The following is a 15050-nucleotide window of genomic DNA, read 5'->3' as shown; positions in this document are numbered from 1 at the left end:
AGCATCAGCGTCCCGAAAGGGAAAAGCCCAAGAACCATCCCAGCTGGGGCGCTCCAGGAGATGCACCTGGACATGCACAGTGGCGTCCAGGCCCTCGTGGGGGCAAGGGGACAGGAGGTGGGGATGGGGAGCCAGTCATGAAATCCCAGCAGGTGTGCTGACCAGCGCAGTCTGCAGCCACCTTCCCCTGCTGTGCCGATGGCCCCCCGCGGCTGGGAAACATAGTCACAGTGGGAGAGTGGACAGGGGACAGACGGGCATTGGGCTTCGATATTATCCGTACCTCTACAACGATTTCAGAAAAAATAAAACAAAATAAAATAAAATAAAATAAAATGATTTCAGGGCCGGGGAGATAGCTCAGTGACACAAGCACCTGCCTAGCAAGCACAAGTTCCTGAGTTCGATTATCGGTACCAAACAAAAAAGAAGATTTCAAAGGAAAACAATTTTTAAGGGAGTTATTCTCCCCTAAGAGACCGACGCAGAAGGAGGTATACTATCATCTTTACGCTTTAGTTAACTGCGGTCCCCATCTCTCCGGAGATCCCTGTGCCCCCGACAGCAGATGTGATGCTCAAGCTGGGGGCACAGGGGGTGCTGGGTACAGGTCTGCATCCAGGAAACAGGGATTGCCAGACCGGATGATGCTGTCACGTGAGAAAAACACGAGTGGGAAATGAAACCTGGTATCATTCTTACTGTTTGCTTTGTTTTTGTCTACGTTGTTGGCATTCTGCTATTGTTCTTTTTTTATTCTCTTTAAAATAAAAAACATAGGCTGGGGATTTAGCTCAGTGGCACAGCACCTGCCTGGCAAGCACAGGGTCACGAGTTCGATTCCTGGTACTGGGAAAACAAATAAAATAAAATAAAATAAAAAATATATACATTATGACACAGACTATAGAATGTGCCAGCATCTTATAGATTTATAAAGGCCAGCATGATGGCCAGCGCCTCCCGGGCGGGCGGGGTGCCCCCTGCATCCAGGTGGGCCAGGGCGGCGGCCTTGGGGGGCAGCTGCAGCTCCACCGAGTAGACGCACGTGTCTGAGGGCTGCGCCTGGGCCGCGTCCACCAGGCCCGGCCCCAGCCGCGGGGTCAGGAAGCCCATCACGGCTGCCAGCTCCTCTGGACTCAGGTCTGCAAACAGCCGGCCAGGGTCAGGGTGCGTGGGGGGCCAGGCGGAGGTCGCAGCTGTCGGACACCGAGGCACTGGGTCCTGGTTGCACTCCCTGTGCATGGTCCTGACCCTCCCGGCCCTGCTGTCACCCTGTGCTGTTACCAGAATGCCCCATAAGGACAAAACTGTGAGCAGAGCCATAACTAAAGCTCAGTGGCTTCCTCCTGCAACCGGAGGCAGAGAGGAACAGCCGCGGGGACGGGCGCGGAATGCCTCCGCCCCGCAGGGTCCTGGAGTCTGGTCGGCCGGCAGGAGGTAGCAGGTCACAGTGGACACAGGGGCCAGCTGGGGTCAGCCAGGTGCAAGAGGTGGGACGGGGCAGAACCCGGACTCTGGGCCACGCCAGCCTGTGGCCTCCTGGCCCAGATCAAACAGTGCACTCGGCGCGGGCTACAGGGACTTCGGAGGCGGGGCAGAGTCGGAGATGAGAGCTGCCCCAGGATGGAAGGTGGGGGCACCCGTCCGGGACAGAGAACCGGACGGACACGGAGAACACGCAGCCAGGCTGTGTGGGCTTACTGCGGCGGAAAGGAAGTTCACTCCGCAGGCCAGGGGAACGGCTTCCAGGGCCGCAGTGTCCCAAACACCCGCACTAACCTCCGCCCGCTGCACATGGGACCCTGGGACGTCTGTTCTTTGGAAAACTCACAGCTGATGGAAATGAAGGCTCAGAAACGGCGCCTTTTGGTTGGTTGTGGCCGTGCGTAAACGTGGGGTTGGGAATGGCATCTTCCGGTCGGGCCCCTGAGTGGCACCAGGTTCTAACGGAGGACAGTGCTTTCTGCCCAGCTATATCCAGCGCTCGGGAGCCCTAAGGCTGGAGTCATGTTGGGCCTGGTGTCCTGTGCATGTCTTCAATTTTGGGAAACATCTCCCTCACCCTGCTAGTGTGGGTTTGGGGAGCTTTTACGCATCCCTCCCGGGTGGCTATCAGGGTTGCTCACCCTCCCTCCTCCCCCACCACGGGGTGCCTTCCTGGCTCTGCTCCTCCACCAGCGGCATCCTCAGGTGGCCCAGGGGGCCCAGGATCCTCAGATGAGGAATAGCCACCTCCATAGAGTCCATCTCCTGTGACTGCGTGAGGCTTTGGGGGGACGGCCAGACACAAACCGTAACAATGTATTTTTACTGGCTTGTAAATCGAACTTGCTAGGTAGTGAGTGTACGTTCAGCCTGTGAACTGAGGAGACAGAGAAATTTTAGATAGGACTTTAAATAAAATGTAGCCTCATCTTCCCGCTAAAGCAGTTGCCTAGATGATTAGACAGATAACACAGACGTCTTGGAAGCTTCTCTGCCACAGCAGAATTCCCCGAGCCCCCTATTTGGTTTTATCTATCTCTAGAAGTGATCTCTTTTACAAGGTAAAAAGTGTTCTAACTATTTCCATACTGTTCTTTGATATTTTCTCTCCCAAAAAGTTAAAAAACGATGGTCTAGATCTCTGGATTATTGGCCTTGCTACCAATGCTTCCTTCTTTAAACACAGTTATTACAGCTCAAATCAATTTGAATGTATGCTGGAGGTCCCCCGGGACCCCCACCCAGCTCCTTCCCAGAACTTCTCGGGTTGGCCGCTGAAAACTGAAGCTGCCCAGCGGCTTTGGGGGCCCGCCGGAACTTCTCCGACTGCAAACTGAGTAACTCTTACGGGGGGGGGTAGGGGTGACTCCAATCCATTTTTCATCCACGCAGGCGCCTACCTCTCCACTCTGCCTTCGTCCCGCCCTCCTTGGCCTCCTGGAGCATTGACAGTGAAGTCTCCAGACCCACAAACTCCCCCAGTCTGGTGCCGTTTTCAGTCGTCCCCACCGGTCCCTTCCCCGTTTTGGGGTGAGACGTCTTAACCAAGTTGTGGGCTACTCCGACCGTCACCAGGGTTCACCAACACGTATGGCCACCCCGGGACGCCCTCCTTGCCCCCCACTCGGCTCCCGTCATCTCCCCTCAATTCAAGCCCAGAGTCTGGACACCTCCACCCCGTCCCTGGCTTCACGCCGACAACCGCTTCTCGTCCTCCGCACGCCTGAGCGCTCCCACTGCCCAGCAGCAGCACCCCGCTCCTGGCCTGGCCTTATGGGGACTACAACCCATCACTTCTCACCTCCTGTGGCATGGGCCCCCTGCCTGCCCTCACAGTGCTCCCTTCTCCTGACAGGAAAGGCACATGGCTCTTCCCGGCTGGTACAAGATCTCTGCGCCATCAGCCCGACCGTCCCCCCGTGCAGCTGTGGTGCCCAGCGCCCAGCGCCAAACAACCCGCTCCTTCCTTCACGGGACAGGGCACTCCCGTTCTGCTCCTGGCGGCGTTCTCCTCAATAAACCCCTCTACAGGGGGACCTCATCGAGCCTTTAGACCACAAGACCTTTCCTTTCTCATTTGTTCAGACCTCAGCGGAGGCCTTGTCACTCCCAGAGACGCCGAGACCCACTGGGCATGCCCCACCCACCCCCCACCCGCCCCGTGACCTTGAGGGACCCATGTCTCGCTCCCACTTCTCGAGTTTATCCCCGCGCCCTCCGGCCTTTCCACCCTTCTGCCCCTGGGGACAGAGAGAGGCTCGCCCTGCTTTCCGTGCCCTTAAAATCCAATGCTGCACGCAGAAAAACCCTCCAGGAGGAACTGTCTTCCCTTGGTGTTTGGCTAACTGCAGGGCTCCCTGCCTTGGCCACTCCCCCGCACCCCATCACAGCCCTGAGTCCCAGCTGGAGACGTCCGCTGTGGACCTCGTGACAGGCCAGCCTGATGTTTACCTCTCTGCTCTCTGTGCGAAGGAAACCTCCCTTCTTCTAGTCCCCGTTCCTCCCCCAGCCTGCCTCCTCAAAAACCTAAACCCTCCACGCCCCCTACTGGCCTCAGTGATCCAGAAAGGTGGAGAGAGAGAACGGCCTTCTAGAGGCCCACGCGGCTGAGCTTGGGCTCCAGATGGGTCTCCCTGCTGCCCGCTGTGCTCGCTCACGTCCGAGCCCCCCCCAGGGACCTGCAAGATACAGTCCATTTGAGCGTTTGTGTGGCCAGACCTCATCTCAGCAGCCAGCCCGTCTCAGACTATCAGCTCTGCAGCAGGCCCGAAAGGGAAGCGACATGCTGCGAACCTCCTCCTGCCCTCGGTCGATGTCCAAGCTTATAAAGACAGCTTGACTAACAAATCTGTGCTAATTAAACATGTGAGCCCCTGGACCCTACAGCCTAAATGGACAGGACCCTTCCCCGTCGCCTACAGCACCCGACGGTAGTCCACCCATGAGACGCTCCCCAGTGGGTACATCGATCCCCGGGGAAGCAGTGTCTCGCTGACAACTCTCCTGAGTCCTTGTGAAAATCGCAAGTACCCGCTACGTCCCTCAGGCTGACCCAAACTCCGGACACACCTGAGCGCCTCCCCACCCTGCCGCATCACCCGCTTCCTTCACTGGGTCCGAGATCTTTCTCGGTTCCACCCTCAGGCCCCCCTTCAAGTCATTCCTTGCGTAGATAAAAGCTCTCCATTTTCAGGACACCCTGTGAGTTCTCCGCAGACAGGGCGGGCTCTCCTCCTCCTCCCTGCACGCTCTCGTCCAGCTGGCCCCCTGTGCCTTTTGCCACAGCCCACGGCTGCAGCCCCGCCGCGCCTCCCGCTGGCCCCCGATCACCCCTACAGGACCCTGCAGTTCACTCCCTCCCTGCTAACCCGGCCCAGTCCTTCCGCAGCCAGGACGACTTTATTTCCTTACCTTCAGCCACCAACATGGCCACTCCCATTGCTCCCCAGGTCTGGGTCCTTACTAACCCCGCCCCCCACCCCGTGCCACCCGGTCCCCCACGAACTCTCCCCTAAGGTGTCCACGCCGCCCGTATGTCCCGCACGAAGAAGCCATGAGAAACACTGCCCGCCTCCCCTCCTCTTTTTATTTATAACAACAAAGAGACAGGAGTGCCACGCCCAACAGGTGAGGCCATTACCAGCAGACACGGCAGGAAGCACACAAAAGCCACGTCCGTCTGCACTGCCCATCCTAAGAAAAGTGACCACACCGCATCTGCCCTGCCCACTCGCTGGGACAAGCACCACACTCCCTCGGCCCCCACATTCCTCAAGGCAGCAAACTCCTCCCCTGCCGTTTAAATCCCACCGTGCACCTTCGCTCCCTGCCGACACCACCCAACTCTCTGAACCCAGCCGCACGGAGGGAGCCTCCTCAGGTGCTCGCTCTCCCCCTGTGCCTTTAACAAGTTTATCCCAGAGAGCCAGAGTCCAGCCTGACCTGCGCTGGGCCGCGGGGCTCTCTCCACTCTGGGGGCCCCTGGCTGCTCACCCCAGGCCTCGCCTGCACTCTGTGTGGCTGAGAAGGGTGTGGCTGCTGAGCGCCCGCGGGTCCCCGCAGAGGCAGAGGCCCAGGCCAGAGTCCACGGTGACCCAAGGTCACGTTTAAGGGCAGAGTTGACCCGGACTCCAGGCCTGTTGGGTGTCTGATAAGAAAGGCCGCCTTTGAGACTTCCTGTGGTGACCGGGCTGGGGTGGGGCTTTGGGGACCACAAAGTCACAATGGCTAATTTTGCAGACTTCCCTAAGGGATAAATGGAGGCTTGGGCTATCACGCTTTTGAGATTTCCCTTTAACTCTTTAGAGGTGGGCCGTCCTCTCCCACCAAGACTAAACTAACACCACTAAGATTAAAAATCCCTCCAGGGCAAGACCCTACTCAGCACGGGGTCATCTCACCCTCTTGAGCCATGCCTGCTCAGACCTCTGAGTCTTCTGCCGACCTTGACTCTTCCGCCAGCCCCCATCCCTGTAGACACCCAGTAAATAGCGACAGGCGTGGAGGTCTCTGTCTCTGCCCATGCTGAGGCCCTGACCTCCCAGCTCCCCCTTGCGTTATCTTGGCCAGGTCCCCGATAGTGGGGGGGTGTAGGTGGAAGAAGGGCGGCTCCCTCAGGAAGGGGTGTGAGGGGCCAGACGGACAGAAGGCGGCCCCCAGTCCTGAGACCTCGGCCAGGGAGGCTGGGCTGGCTGCAGCACTAGCAAAGAGCCCGTGACGGTGAAGGACAGTGCAGGCACTGGGGCGGGCTCTGGGTGCTTCCAGCAACAGCTGAAGTCGGCCTCTCCTCCACAGGGGAAGAGGCTGCACACTCCTGAGCGCCGCCCCATTACCAAAGCCCACGGGGCCCCGGGAAGCCTCCCAGCCCCAAGCCGGGGCTCAGAGCCCGGCTCCCGTCCTCAGCCCTTCCCTACGGCCCCCCCTTCCTCCTCACGGCCTCTCCAGCGGTTATGGGTGACACACTGTGTCAACCTGGGGACTCTGGAGGTTTGGCTGAGTGACTCAGCAGCTCTGCGTCCTGGGCTGGGAAGGACATGCCCCTCCTGCTCTGGGACGTTGTTCGTTGTGTCCATGTGGGAAGCGCAGAAGGTTAACTGTGTGAGTGGCCAGGGGCCAGGGTGCTTACGCTGTATCCATCCTGAGCCTGTGCAGGAGGAGGGCGTGGAGACGGTGTGAGCGCTCACACACCGCCCTGGTGGGGTCCCCGGCTTACAGCGTAAGGGAGGGAGAGAGGCTGCTTGCTCTGCCACTCCCTCCTTTGCCCCGGCTGCTTTTGCTGTCTTCCTCCACCATGAACTGTTGCCCTCTGCCTCGGAGCCAGCCGAGTATGGACTGAAACCTCCACACACTGTGAGCTAAATAAACCTTCCCTTCCTTAATTTTGGGCATCGGGTATTTTGTCTTAGCAACGAGAGAAAAGTCACCGAGACGCTAGCGCAGGGTGGAAGCTGTCTGGCACTGGGGCAGCCTGGCGGGCTCGGGTCCCCCACACTCCTGCATGTGTGAAGAAATCCTTCCTAGCACTTGGAGCTGGAGCCCTTCCCTGGGGCTCCCGGAGGACAGGGGACACACACCATGTCCCTCCAGGGATGCCCTTGTCCACAGCCTGGGGAAGCCCCGACCACCCAATCCGAGGGCCCCCCAGCCCAGCTCCTCCTTCTCAGGACAAGACCCACCCTAGGATCTGCGCAGGGACCCTGGCAGCACCGATTCCTTCCTTCCGCCATGCTGTCACCAGTCAGCGTTCATGCCTAGACACTTACAGCCCGTGGCCAAGGCTCCAGAGAAGCTCCGCGGCCTTCGAGGCACCTCAGCCCCCCTGGCTGCCTCCCAGCCCATGCAGGGCTGATGTGCTGCCGCCCTCCGCAGGGTGAGGGGTACAGAAACACAAGTGGCTGCGTTCTCTAGCAGCACTGCACATGCACAGAGCACAGACGGCAGGCCCAGCCTCAGGTCTGAAGAAGCTGCGCAGGGAGCAATGGCAAGGGAACAAGATGGCGGCAGGCGCCCTGCTCTGCCCCTCTTCTGGCCAGCACTGACCAAGCGTGCCAGCCCTAAGAAGCAGCCGAGCAGGATGGAGACCAAGGCTGTGTGTGTCCAGAGGAGTCTAATTCTTTAGGACGGGAGACCAGGCCAGGTAAAGTCAGCAGACACAGCTGGCCAGGCACGCTCTTCCTCCTCCGTGTCCTCTCAGAGTCTCTGTCCACCTCCTTAATGGTTCCATCCCTGCCCACATGGCAAATGAGCCCCTAGCCAGCTGTGGCAGAGCACCTCTCTAATCCCAGCATTCTGGGAGGCTGAGGCAGGAGGATCACAAGTTTGACCCCAGCCTGGGCAATTTAGCTATTTAGTGAGGCCCTATCTCAAAATAAAAAAGGGCTAAAAATGTAGCTCAGTACAAAGGCCTAGGGTTCAATCTCAACACTGGAAAAAATACGACACAAAAATAAATGCAGAGCTGGAGCAGGGAGAGTGAGGCTGAACATCTCCTCGAAGATATAGAAGAAGAAAATCCAAGGAGCTGGGCACGGTGGCGCACACCTGTGATCTCAGCACGCTGGAGGCTGAGGTGGGAGGATTGTGCAAGTTCTAGGTAGCCTGGGCTACATAGCAAGACCTTGTCTCAAATGAAAAGGAAGGGAGGAAGGAAGGAAGGAAAAAAGGAAGGAGGAAGGAAGGAAGGAGGAAGGCAGGCGTGCGGGATGACAGGCAGGCCAAGGAGGCTCTAGAGGCCATACCCCGTTCTCTGTGTCAAGAACTTGGGAACTGGGCTTCTTCCCTCACCCACTGCACTCCCACGCGCTTCACCCACCAGTTCCCAGGTGCGGCAGGGGGAAAAGCCAGTTCTGACGTTGGGGCCCATTTATTATTTATTTGACTCAGCAGTGTAGGCACACGGTCAAGGTTGGCAGCACAGAAGGCTTGGCAGGGCGCCCCCCCCTGAGCGTATGGTAGCACAGCGCTCACCCCTACTAGACAGCAGCGTGCGCCCACCTCCCCCTAAACGTCACACACTGGATTTGTGCTCGCTCACCCTGCACTTTGCCTTCGAACTGTAAGGCGACGCCCCGAATACAGAAGGCAGGGGACAAGCTGTTAGCCGCATTGTGTGAGGTGGTCAGCATCGAGGGGCCTGTCCCCTCTTTCTTCCCCTCCCTAGGGCAGACCAAGGAGGGACCAGCAGATGCCAGGCTCCGCCCACTTGAAGCCCTGGCTTACTTGCATGTCTGCAGGTGATTGGTCGGTCCTGGACCAGGGGGCAGAGTCCCAGGACATCCTCCTCCGGGCCCTGGGTGCCCACCGTGGTTCCTGCCCAGCGCCCCCACCAGGTGCTGCTCTGGTCATCTGCAGGCCTGGAGCTAAACGACCGGTCCTCTTGCTCGCAGGACCAGGTAGGTGCGACTCTTCCTCACAAATGCCAGGGGCGAGAGGCCAGCACGGAGCAGCCTTGCCATGCAGGGGCCCTGGCCTCCTCGAGATGCCGCAGGCTCAGGACCACAAGAGGCTGTAGTTGAGAACTGAGGGTGCGGGACACCGAGGAGGGACGCCCCTCGCGCCCTGCCCTGGGGCTCCGAGGGGGAGATCCCAGTGTGCCATCCTCAAAGGCAGCCTGAGGGGCATCGGGAAAGCCAGGAAGCATAAAAGGGACTCATCTGGGGACAGTGCGGCCGCTCCCGCACTCTCCGCCCCCTCCTCCCTGGCGGGCTCAGCACAGCGGGGCCAGCAGGACCCGTGCCTCCCGACGGGCACCCCGGGCTCAGAGGCCCCAGAGGACAGCGGGAGGAGGGCCGTGCAGGGGACAGCAGGGCTGAGGAAGGACACGGGGAGCCAGGCCGGCCTGTCCCTCACCCGCCCCTAGTCGTGCGAGAAGCCCCCGTGGGAGAAGGCAGGGAGGTGGGGGGCGCAGGCGGCGGCCCGGGACGGGCAGGCCTGGGGGCTGAGCTCGCAGGCGCCGGCGTCCTCGCCCTCCCGGAAGTACACGGAGTCGGCAGAGCGGAAGGAGGGGTCCTCGTCGAAGAAGTTGTAGGGCCGCAGGAAGAAGCCCACCCCGTTGCCCACGGTCACCGTGTTGGGGACGTCCTCTGCGTGCGGGATGTGCAGGAATCCAGCTGTCACCCAGGCCACCAGGTCCTGGCGGGGACAGGAAGGGGATCCTGAGGCCCGGCTTTGCCAGGGACGCACCCACCCACCATGGGGGCCGCGGGGGCCGCCTCAGTGCACCTGCCTCCCACGGATCCTGAGCCTAGTTTGTCCTCTGGCCAGGAAGCCGTATCACAGGGTCCATTTCAGTCCAGAGCAGCACCTGGCTCCCCTGCCTGGCCTGTGCCTGCCTCCTGGACACTCATCCTGTTGCCCTGCCCTGGGGGTGCACCTCGGGGGGTGACACCCCCAGCCTACTTCCCCACCCCGCCTAGGTTTCCAGGCTTTCATCAGGAATGAGGGGGCGAGGCCAAAGTAGGCTGACAGGGAGAAATCCGAGTTCCCTGGTCCCAGCAGGCGGGGTGCGGGGTGGGGGGCTGGGGCCCCGGGTCTGTGCGCTTCCCCAGAAGGTCCCACCCTCTCGGGTCCTGAGCCCCCCGACTGGACTCAGTCCACACAGCTGGAGCTTACAGGGCTCCAGGAGTTGAGGGCAGGCTTGGGCCTTACCCAGGTCTGTTCATGAGTTCCCAGCTCAGGAAAATCCCCCCATGACACTTGATCGGAGACCAGAGGGGTTTGGGACCCTGCTTGCACCTGCCTGCCCAGCCCGGGTCTGCTCACCTCCCCCGTGATGGTCTCGTTGTTGATGAAATCTGCGAAATTCACGCTGGGCGTCCAGGGGTCGTTCTGATTGAAGATGCTGGAGCTGCGGGGCTCCTCCTCCTTCCTTCGCGTCACGGCTAGCTGGTACCTGCAGGACGGTGGTCACTGGCCCTGCCCTGCCGCGGCCGACCGTGAAGCAGGGGACTGAGCGTTCGCCGGCCCCCACACAGCGGCTGGGGCTGCAGAGCCCTGAGGCCGCGCTGCAAGTCCCGTCCCTGTCGAAGCACTGCAGTCCTCCCCTCCGTTTCCACCCTCCCAGAGGAAGTAGGCGCCTGGACCCACCCTGCCACTCCCCTGCCTCGAATACCGGCGGGGCTCTTTCCTGTGCTCCTTCCAAGGCCCCCAACCTGTCCCCTGGCCCTGGTCGCCCACTCACCGCACCCAGCTGAAGGCCCCCGCCATGGAGCTGTTCCGGGGCAGCAACTCCCCCGCAGGGCCCTGCGGCTGCACGCGGTAGCCCCGGGGGCGCCCCCACTTATTGCTGCGGTTGCTGGCCAGGTACAGGTAGCGCGGCGCGGCCCCGCCCAGGGGGAAGGCAGCCTGCTCCTCCGTCTCCAGCTGCTTGCGCGTCACCTGCAGCCTCTGGATCTGCTGCTCAGGGCTCCAGGGCACGGCTGCGGGGACGAAGGCCAGGTCCTCGGCCCAGGCCCAGTTCTCCGGTCCTGTAGGGGTGCGGGGGGCTGGTCAGCAGCGCTGGGGCCCCTCTGGACTGTGCCCGCCTGGCAGGCAGCAGCGTCAGAGTGGGGCACAGAGCGGCCGGAGCTGACGTGTCCCGCACTCCCCTCCCTCTGCCCACGCGGTCCCCAAACTGAAACAGTTCTGCCAGGATTTCCATCGTGCACCCTTGCAACATTCCTTACTGGGAAACTGCATTCACTGCCGGGAGGGGACAGAGCTCAAGGGGACACACGCTTCCCTCTCCCTCCCACAGGGACGCAGACAGGCAGAGCACCGCCAGGCCTGCCATGGACACCGGGCCTGGCAGTGCCGGCAGGGGGGACACCGGGACACGGGTGCAGGGGGTGGCATCCTCCAGGGCCACTCCTCAGCCTGGTCCTAAAGGCGGTCACAAAGGAGATGGGGTGGAGGGCGTGGTAGACAAGGCCAGGGCCAACACAGTGGTGGGCTGTGTGCCAGGGACTCGGGGACAGGGCGCAGCTGCAGTAAGCACGGGCGAGGGTTGGTCGCCGCGGGAAGGTGCCCTGCAGCTCATCCGGCCCTTGGAGGACTTCGCGCTGGGTGTGCAGCTGGCACCAGGGGCGCTGGGCGCAGCGTGGACCCTGCATCTGAGGGTGCGAAGCAGAGTTCACACAGAAAGAATGTGACAGCGGCCTACAGCAAGCGGCACTGTGACCCGAGAGGGCCCAGGGCTATTTCAGAAGCAGAACAGAAAAAAATCAGATGCTGAACTCCGTGCAGAGGAGGAAAGAGGGGGCTGGGGATTTAGCTCAGCATCACAGCGCCTGTCTGGCAAGTGCAAGGGCGTGAGTTCGACTCCCAGTACCAGAAAACAAACCAAAAAAAAAAAAAAAAAACAGAGGAGGAAAGAGAAGACAAAGATGAAATGGCTCAGCCCAGACCCCAGCTCTGGGGGCTTCCGGAATTCCGCACGGGGCCCGTCCTCGCCTACTCAGGTGAAGAATCAGGGAGGTCGAGGCTCCGCCCGCCAGGAAGCACACACCAGTGGGCTCATCCTGGGCTCATCCAGGGTGGATGCACCCAGGTTCTCCCCTCCACAGCACCCAGACAGACGCAGAGGAGTGGCGGAGACTACAGGGCGAAGAGGCGCTGGCCACCCTGCGACCCTGGTCCTGCCTCCCGTCCGGGCTCAGCCATGCCCCAGTATTTGCTAAGGAGGTTCCGAAGAGGGAGTCCAACAGGCTGTACACCCTGACAGCTCACACCCACGCACCAGGAGAGGAGCACAGACAGCCAAGCCTCCTTCCAGAAAACCCACGTAAAACACAAAGCAAACGGGGACAACTCTGCAGCCCCTCTTGCACGACGTCTTACCTGCCACGTCCAGGTCCACCTTGAAGTGGACGCTGTGGGTGTGGACCGTGCCCAGTGTGTGCTCCCCGACCCGGCTCCCGTACCTCTGGGCAGCACCGAACAGGAACGAGGAGCTGATGTAGCCCGTGGCGTGGACCTTGACTTCGATGGCCCCGTTGGGGTGGAAGATCATGTCCCACACATAGTCATAGTTGAGCAAGGTGGCCATAGACCTGACCACCAGCACTGTCTCCACAACACCCCCAAAATAATAGGAGTGGAATTCTGAGTGGTGTCGCCGCAGCGGGAGGCCCTGGTTCTGTTCAAACACACAAAGGGCGTCACGGATGGTCCTGGAGGCGTGTGACTCCACCAGGAAGTGCCAGTCCATGTAGGTGGCCAGGGAGGGGCAGTCCACCCCGCGGGTCAGGGGCGTGGAGAACTTGCCGATGCCAAAGCTGCCATCCAAGTAGTGGGTCAGCATTGCTGCTGGGGAATTTCCCCCGTAGACGACCAGGGCCTCCTGGACACTGACCTCGTAGGCCACCCTTTCTCCCTGGAAGCGGATGTCAAAGACCCTCGGGCCGCTGAAGGCTCCAAGGCCAAAGGAGAAGGCCCACAGGGAGGAGGCCACACGGCTGCCCTGGACGCTGAAGCGGGGGCCCTCGGGGTGGAACTGCAGAGGGGGAGCCGGGCCCCGGGCCACCGGCGACTTCAGGGACCAGGCCCCACCCGTGCCATTGTCGGGGACCAGCACCACCTTCACCAGGCCGGCCTCAAACTGGTCCTCCAGCCGGGCCAGGCTGTCGTAGTAGCGGCCCTGGAAGAACACCTTCTGGACAGTCCAGCGGGCAGGGTCCAGGGCCCCGTGGTCCACTAGCAGCTCCAGCCCTATGGGGTGCAGGAAGACGCCGGCGCCCGAGACGTTGTAGTAGAGGCCAAACCAGGTGGCCCGGTCCCCTGACTTCAGGCCCCGGGGCACTGTGGTCACCGTCACCAGCTGGCCTCCCTGGGGCGTGTAGTGGCAGCAGTGGTGGAGAAGCCCTGCGGCCTGGGGCAGCTCTCGCTCGAAGATCATGCGGTCAATGTCCTTGTACTCTCTGGGCAGCACGGGGCGCCGGTGGTAGGGCAGGGGGCCCCCATAGCGCTCCACGGTGACATCTCGCAGGTAGGACGGCCCGGGCAGGGGCCCCACCACCAGCTCGCTCACGTTGGGCTGGGCTTGGGCCCCGAAGAGCACGATGGCCAGCGCCTCCCGGGCGGGCGGGGTGCCCCCTGCATCCAGGTGGGCCAGGGCGGCGGCCTTGGGGGGCAGCTGCAGCTCCACCGAGTAGACGCAAGTGTCTGAGGGCTGCGCGTGGGCCGCGTCCACTAGGCCCGGCCCCAGCCGCGGGGTCAGGAAGCCCATCACGGCTGCCAGCTCCTCTGGGCTCAGGTCTGCAAACAGCAGGCCGGGGTCTGGATGCGTGTATGGCCGGGCAGGGGAAGCAGCCGTTGGGCACGGGGTCAGCTGGCCGGGTGGGCCCCCGTCTCCACTCCTGCCGGCCAGCAGGACACAAACCAAAGCAAAGATGGTGATGACAGCCAGGGCCAGGAGCACGAGGGTGGTCTTCTGGTTCATGGTCCGGGAGGGGGCCGGGGTCTCGCAGGCTGGCGCTGTGTGTTCTCAGCCGGCACCAGAGGAGCTGGGGCTGCCAGAACGGGTGCCGAGACTCCGACTCGGGCTGGGTTCTCAGGGGTTGCAGCCTGCTGCAGCCGAGGGTGGGAAGGAAGTGGGGTGGGGCGGAGGCGGAGGCCCATGGGGGGCGGGCCTGAGCCGCTGTTGATTTCCACAGACCGTACATGGTCCTCTCAGCCCCAGTCAGACCCTGCCTTGTGTCAGGGTTGGGGCTGGGACAAGGGGTACAGCTGGTCTGCGGGCCTCCACCCCCAGGAGGAGCTGGGTCCCCGCGCAGCCCCTGGACCCGCAGCCTGCTGTTCCCGCCCCGCTTTCCCAGGGGCCAGCCGTTCTCTCTGCTGTCTCTGGGACGCCCCCACCTCCAGTCCCTTCTGCTGCCAGGGCCAGCCACATTCCTTGGCCAGGTCCCGGCCTGGCCTCTCTTCTCCACTGCTGACTTTCTTGGCCTGGTTCCTTCATATTCCCTGGGGTGCTGTAGACACTTAAAAAGTCAAACAGAATCAACTCAAGGGAAATTCTTGGAAGACCTTTTATTATGACTTTCACAGAACACCCATTCCTTTGGAACATCTGGCACCACGTGAACACCAGCTATTCTGAGGGGCAGGATTGGTGGTGTTTTTGCGTGAATGTTTCAAAATAATTTTTTTGTCTTTTTGAGACACGGTCTCGCTATGCAGTTCAGGCTGGCGTTGAGCTCACTTTGTAGCCCAGGCTGATCTCAAACTTGCATCTTCCTCCAAGTACAGGTTTACAGGCGTGCACCACCACGTCCAGCCAGTCAAAATAATTTTGATAAATCTGTCACTTATAAAAACTGAGCAGAAGGGGCTGGGGATTTAGCTCAGCGGCAGATGCGCCTACCTGGCAAGCACAAGGTCCTGAGTTCGATTCCTGGTACCTAAAAATAAGTAAATAAATAAATAAAATAAAATAAAAACTGAGCAGAGCCAGGTGTGGGGGCACATGTCTGTAATCCCAGCACTCAGAGGCCGAGGCAGGAGGATCACCCTGAGTTCAAGGCCAGCCTGGGGAACAGCAAGACTCTGTCTCAAAACAAACAAACAAAAACAACCACGAAAAACTGGCA

At 61.0% G+C, this 15050-nt stretch overlaps 1 protein-coding gene and 1 long non-coding RNA gene across 2 annotated transcripts; one reads left to right on the top strand and one right to left on the bottom strand.

Moving 5' to 3' along the window:
• Positions 1-1322: 1322 nt before the first annotated feature.
• On the top strand, positions 1323-3594 carry LOC106149662. The gene is made up of 3 exons (XR_001235976.1): positions 1323-1872; positions 2881-3018; positions 3344-3594. It is a non-coding gene; the product is annotated as an uncharacterized LOC106149662 (long non-coding RNA).
• A 4740-nt stretch (positions 3595-8334) lies between these two features.
• On the bottom strand, positions 8335-14068 carry LOC102026281 (membrane primary amine oxidase). The gene is made up of 4 exons (XM_005394487.2): positions 12304-14068; positions 10667-10952; positions 10249-10378; positions 8335-9618 (listed from the first exon to the last, which is right to left on the bottom strand). Exons 1-4 carry the CDS (start codon positions 13901-13903, stop codon positions 9343-9345), a joined length of 2292 nt encoding a protein of 763 aa, XP_005394544.1. The 5' UTR covers positions 13904-14068; the 3' UTR covers positions 8335-9342.
• Between the last annotated feature and the right edge of the window lie 982 nt (positions 14069-15050).

Source organism: Chinchilla lanigera, unplaced genomic scaffold, assembly GCF_000276665.1.
Source record: "Chinchilla lanigera isolate Chin_1 unplaced genomic scaffold, ChiLan1.0 scaffold00050, whole genome shotgun sequence".
Classification (NCBI taxonomy): Eukaryota; Metazoa; Chordata; class Mammalia; order Rodentia; family Chinchillidae; genus Chinchilla; species Chinchilla lanigera.
The sequence above is the reverse complement of the archived record's forward strand: the minus strand, read 5'-3'. Positions and strand labels throughout refer to the sequence as shown.

Coding starts and splice junctions, on each gene's coding strand:
- LOC102026281 (XM_005394487.2), bottom strand. CDS start 13,903: ATGAACCAGAAGACCACCCTCGTGCTCCTGGCCCTGGCTGTCATCACC. Junction 10,953..12,303: donor GGTGGACCTGGACGTGGCAG/GTAAGACGTCGT, acceptor GCACCCCTACAG/GACCGGAGAACTGGGCCTGG. Junction 9,619..10,248: donor ACGAGACCATCACGGGGGAG/GTGAGCAGACCC, acceptor TGTCCCCGCCAG/GACCTGGTGGCCTGGGTGAC.